This window comes from Streptopelia decaocto, assembly GCF_964273445.1.
Source record: "Streptopelia decaocto genome assembly, chromosome: 6".
In the NCBI taxonomy this organism is placed as follows: domain Eukaryota; kingdom Metazoa; phylum Chordata; class Aves; order Columbiformes; family Columbidae; genus Streptopelia; species Streptopelia decaocto.
This window is the reverse complement of record NC_138660.1, coordinates 3,544,991-3,550,908: the sequence shown is the minus strand read 5'-3', so window position 1 is coordinate 3,550,908 and position 5,918 is coordinate 3,544,991. Positions and strand designations below refer to the sequence as shown.

The 5,918-nt window shown below is 52.7% G+C and overlaps 1 protein-coding gene across 1 annotated transcript; it reads left to right on the top strand.

Annotated features, from left to right (window-relative positions):
- Nucleotides 1-353: 353 nt before the first annotated feature.
- On the top strand, nucleotides 354-5,334 carry SLITRK3 (SLIT and NTRK like family member 3). The gene is made up of 2 exons (XM_082056354.1): nucleotides 354-1,191; nucleotides 2,130-5,334. The coding sequence occupies exon 2, from the start codon at nucleotides 2,148-2,150 to the stop codon at nucleotides 4,977-4,979; it is 2,832 nt and encodes a 943-aa protein (XP_081912480.1). The 5' UTR covers nucleotides 354-1,191; nucleotides 2,130-2,147; the 3' UTR covers nucleotides 4,980-5,334.
- Nucleotides 5,335-5,918: the final 584 nt, after the last annotated feature.

Below are 5,918 nucleotides of genomic sequence, written 5' to 3'. Positions count from 1 at the left end.
TTTTCATGACGTGGAAAAGCCTGATCCAGGGCAACAACAACACCACACACACACACACACACACACGCACACGCACACACACGCACACACACACACGGAGAAGCAGAGAAGCCCGAGATCCTCCGCCGCGCCCCAGCCCTCCCGCTCCGCGCTGCCGGTGCCCGGAGAAGGCGGCGGCGGCGGCGCTGGATCCTGCAGCAGCCCCTCTCCTCCCTCCTCCATTGAGTGTGCCAAACAGCAGCTCTGCATCCTAAAGAAGATCATTGAGGGGCTCATTGCATTCCCAGCACGTCTCAGGCTTGCTTCTTTTTTTTTTCCTTTTTTTTTTTTTTCCTTTTGCCTCAGCTTCAGCAGGAGTAGAGAGAGAGGGAGAGAGAGACACGGAGAGGGAGAGACAGAGAGAAACCAGCAACCTTTAAACTCGAGCTTTTTTCCCCATTCCCTTCTTTTTCTTTTTTGTAACGATGTGCTAAAATCTGTCCTGCAAACCGGTAAGTACAACCTTTCTGGATCCTTTTGTTTCCGCCTAGGGTCAAAGACACCCCCTCTTCCAAAAAGAAGGTATAATAATCCTCTTTATTTATTTTTTTATTTTTTATTACAGCCCTTGCAGAAGAGAAAGAACTTAAGTGGCTAATATTTTGCAAAGGAGACAGAGAGACTGATACTGCAATATAGCTCGCATCTCTCTCCCTTCTTCCCAATTAGATGCTGGTTTTAATTGCAGAGGGTATTTCTCTTTTCATGCTTTCAACCATCTCCTCTTTCCCACAGGGGAGGGTTTCATTTGCAAGTTGATCCTAAGGATTTCTGTTCCTCTGTCATTTCTCTCCCCTAAATGCATCTGTCTGCTCTTAAGTTTGTGGATGGGGGGCAAAATTTTCTAGTTCTTACACGAGGAAGGCAAAAAGGACCTTTTCTGTTGAAAGATTAAGACTAAAAGCAACGATCGCTCCGAATAATTCTAATGGGCATTTCAGTGATTCAAGGAAGGCTGCATCACCGCCGTTATTATTACCATCCTTAGCACTTCTCTGTGTCCATACATTTAAAATATCTGGTGAAAGGAAGGGTGAAACCATATGTTGAAGGAGCTGCATCTCATTAGTACAGTATTATTTTCATCTGATTGGAGAAGAATGGTGCCTTCATTTGGAAGCGTATATAGTAGAATAGATAATTTATCGGCTGGTAAGTGTCAAGGTATTTTTTCTTCCACTTTCAGCTTTTTAACCGGGTCTTCTGCTTGGTCCTGGGGGCGCAAAATATCCTAATGCAAGGCAGGCTGAGCGTTTCAATCCTAGGTGCCTCTTCAGCTGTCACTTCCCTTTAGATCTGCTGATCGCATGGGCATGTGCTTTAGAAAGATTAATCATCTCTAAATGCTTTAATCAGCTAAAATGACTAATATGTGGTATGTATTTATCTGATAATATACCAGTTGCATTAATTCATTGGGGCATTTCAAAGGGGAAGATTTGCTTTTAAATCAGGGTCGTTAAACATTTGCTATTGTAAAGGTATTGTGGGGATTTCTGAAGGGGATCGTTTTGTCAGGGACATCAGCAAACCTTGCACATTCCTTTGAACTTGTGTATGGAATATACTGAGCCGGCAGGGAGAGAGATTCAAGGACTGAGATTCAATAACTTTGGGAGTTTGCATGTATGCAAGATGTAGTGCGACACTGGAGAAATCTGCCCGCTAGTATTTCCCCCCTGTAGTCAATGCGGGCTATGATGGCTACAAAGCTAAAATTTCAAACAAGTATGAAATACATGGAGTTCTGAACACTGGTCCTATGGTGGAAAACATGCAAAGACGCAACACGTTCAGCCTGTGTGCTCGTCCTGCTGTGTGGTCTGCATGTGCTGTCCTCTTTATAGGTGGCATTTACCAAATGGGGGAATAAGGGAGGCTGATATCGCGTGATTAAACCTTCTAACATCTCTTAAGTATAAATCAGGGCAAGGCTTGCCCATCTGACACCCTTAGAGTTGGTTGTGAACGTCTGCCCAACAATTGCTGAACTTTCCAGGAGCCTAACCCAAGTCTCGCAGGTAGGGGTTTATGAAGAGGAGTGGGGCAGGACAGGAATACTGAAATCTGCATTTTTCTTCCTGTTACAGTTTTGTAAACATCAACAAATGATGAAACCTTCCACGGCAGAGACGCTTCATAAAGGAAGGATGTTGTGGATAATTCTTCTAAGCACAATTGCTCTAGCATGGACTACACCAATTCCCTTGATAGAGGACTCGGAGGAACTTGATGAGCCCTGCTTTGATCCATGTTACTGTGAAGTGAAGGAGAGCCTTTTCCATATACATTGCGACAACAAAGGATTTATAAATATTAGTCAGATAACAGAGTCGTGGTCAAGACCTTTTAAACTTTATCTGCAGAGGAATTCCATGAGGAAATTGTACACCAACAGTTTTCTTCACTTGAACAATGCTGTGTCTATTAACCTTGGGAACAATGCACTGCAGGACATTCAGACGGGGGCTTTCAACGGGCTCCGAGTTCTAAAGAGGTTGTATTTGCACGAAAACAAATTGGACATTTTCAGAAACGACACTTTCCTGGGTTTGGAAAGTCTGGAATATCTGCAGGCAGATTACAATGTCATTAAACGGATTGAAAGCGGGGCATTTCGAAACCTAAGTAAATTGAGGGTCCTTATCCTAAATGACAATCTTATCCCCATGCTTCCCACCAACTTATTTAAGTCTGTGTCCTTAACCCACTTGGACTTGCGCGGGAACCGGCTAAAAGTCCTTTCGTACCGCGGGATGTTGGACCATATTGGCAGGAGCCTGATGGAGATCCAGCTGGAGGAGAACCCGTGGAACTGTACGTGTGAGATTGTGCAGCTGAAAAGCTGGCTGGAGCGCATCCCCTACACCGCCCTGGTGGGGGACATCACCTGCGAGACCCCCTTCCACTTCCACGGGAAGGACCTGCGGGAAATCAAAAGAAGTAAGCTCTGCCCCATGCTGTCCGACTCCGAGGTGGAAGCCAGCTTGGGCATCCCTCAGCTGTCGTCCAGCAAGGAGAACGCGTGGCCTACGAAGCCTTCCTCCATGTTGTCCTCCTTCCATTTCACCGCCTCCTCTGTTGAGTACAAAACATCCAATAAGCAGCCCAAACCCACCAAGCAGCCCAGGGCGCCCCGGCCTCCCCCGACACCCCGGGGCCTGTACCCTGGGCCGAACCAACCGCCCGTGGCTGCCTACCAGACCCGGCCCCCCATCCCCATCATCTGCCCTACCGGGTGCTCTTGCAGTTTGCACATCAACGACCTGGGCCTGACGGTCAACTGCAAGGAGCGAGGGTTTCACAACATCTCCGAGCTCCTGCCCAGGCCCTTGAATGCCAAGAAGTTGTACCTGAGCGGGAATTTGATCCAGAAAATCTACCGCTCTGATTTCTGGAATTTTTCTTCCTTGGATCTCTTACACCTGGGGAACAACCGGATCTCCTACGTGCAGGACGGGGCTTTTATCAACCTGCCGAATCTCAAGAGCCTGTACCTGAACGGCAACGACATCGAGCGGCTCACCCCGGGCATGTTCCGGGGCCTGCAGAGTTTGCATTACTTGTACTTCGAGTACAACCTGATCAGGGAAATCCAGCCGGCGGCCTTCAGCCTCATGCCCAACCTGAAGCTGCTCTTCCTCAATGACAACTTGCTCCGCACCCTGCCCACTGACGCCTTCGCCGGCACCTCCCTGGCCCGCCTCAACCTGCGCAACAACCATTTCTTGGCGCTGCCGGTGGCCGGGGTGCTGGAGCATCTTCACGCCATCGTCCAGATCGACTTGAAGCTCAACCCTTGGGACTGCACCTGCGAGCTGGTGCCGCTGAAGCAGTGGCTGGAGGCGCTCAGCTCCGTCAGCGTGGTGGGCGAGGTGCTGTGTGCCAGCCCGGAGAGCCTGGCCCGCCGCGACCTGCGCTCCCTGGAGCTGGCCGCCCTCTGCCCCGCCGCCCTCCGCCCCGCCGCCGCAGCCGCCGCAGCCGCCTCGCCCCCCGCCGCCCCTCCGCCGCCCGACGCCACCGGCGCCGCCGCCTACGAGCTGCCGCCGGCCACCGCCGCCGTGCCGCTGTCCGTCCTCATCCTCAGCCTCCTCGTTCTCTTTTTCTCCGCCGTGCTGGTGGCCGCCGGGCTTTTTGCCTTCGTGTTGCGCCGTCGCCGGCGGAAGCTGCCGTTCCGCGGCCCGCGGGGGGAGGCGGCCGACCTGGGGGGTTTGCCGCTGCGCTGCCCGCGGATCTTCGAGGAGGGGGGCGGCGGTGGCGGCGGAGGAGGAGGGGGAGGAGGAGGGGGAGAGCGCTCCCCGGAGAAGGCGCCCCCGGCGGGCCACGTCTACGATTACATCCCGCACCCGGTGACCCAGATGTGCAACAACCCCATCTACAAGCCGAGGGAAGAGGAGGAGGCGGCGGGCGGCGGCGGCGGGGAAGCGGCGGAGCTGCTGCGGGGCGGCGGGGAGCGCTTCGCCCACACCACCGCCGCCACCGCCGCGCAGGAGCCGGGCACCAACTACCGCACTTTGCTGGAGAAGGAGCAGGAGTGGAGCTTGGCCGTGTCCAGCTCGCAGCTCAACACCATCGTCGCCGTCCATCCCCAGCACCCCGCGGGCGGCGGGCTGGCGGCGGGCGGCGGCGGGCTCGGGGGGGCGGCGGCGGCGGGTGGGACCCCGCGGGACCGCGACCGCCCGCCACCCTGTGCCGTGGGCTTCGTGGACTGCCTGTACGGCACCGTGCCCAAGCTGAAGGAACTGCACGTCCACCCGCCTGGCATGCAATATCCGGACCTCCAGCAGGACGCCAGGCTGAAAGAAACCCTTCTCTTCGCGGCCGGCAAGGGCTTCTCAGACCACCAAACCCCCACAAGCGAATACCTCGAGTTAAGGGCCAAACTCCAAACCAAGCCGGATTACCTCGAAGTCCTGGAGAAGACCACGTACCGGTTCTGACCGCCGCCCCGCCGCCCGTCCCGGCACCGCCGCATGCGAGTAGAGGATACAGCTGTGTGCTCTCCCCCGCCAGATGTGCGCGCTGCGGGGAAGGGCCGTTCTCAGATCATTAATCGATGAAGTGCCTTCGCAGACTTTTGCCAGCAGATGTTAATCAATCATTATTTTTTATACTGAAACTGAGACTTTGACTGTGCCATGTCTAAGGTATATTATTATTATTATTATTATCGGGGATCTTTGTATTGATCCTGATTAAGTAAATTCTATGTGTGTCTCCTTTTTTATTTTTTTTTCACTTTTCTTTTAGTTTCTTTATTTTTATTTTTATTTTATTTTTTTACCGTCGCAGTAAAATTCCTTTATATTTTCCCTTGGAGGGGGAGGGGAGGGAAGATGGCATTTTGTGGCTTGCTTTCTTCTTGCCCATCATGGCACAGATTCTGTACATTTATTTAAAAAGGAAAAAAAAAATGCAAAGAAGCAAACGAGCGCAGTTTGCTGCATGCCTGGAAACTGCAAGAGGGAAGGGAGGGGAGGGTCTTGCTCGAATGTCTCACTCTTGTCTCTCTCCCTCCCTCGCACGCACACTCGCCCCCACCGCCCCCCCCCCGCCGCCAGCCCGGCCCCTCCGCGCAGCTCCCGCCCCCGCGGGGTCCCGCGGAGGGGAATCCCGTGGGCTGGGGGATGTCACCGGGAGCCGAGCAGCCCAAAGGATGTAACAACGTGGCGCACACACCTAGGGAATGCTCAGTGACACTTCGTCATGACGCCATGGTTTTTTGGAGGACATCCGCACTTTCCTAATAAAAGCGACGTGCAAATATACAGAAAAAGGAAAAGAAAAAAAAAAGAAAAAAGAAAAAAGAAAAAAAAGCTACTGGGCACCTATCACTAACAGCTTTGTAGGAAGCACTTTTAATGTTTTCTCTCATACAC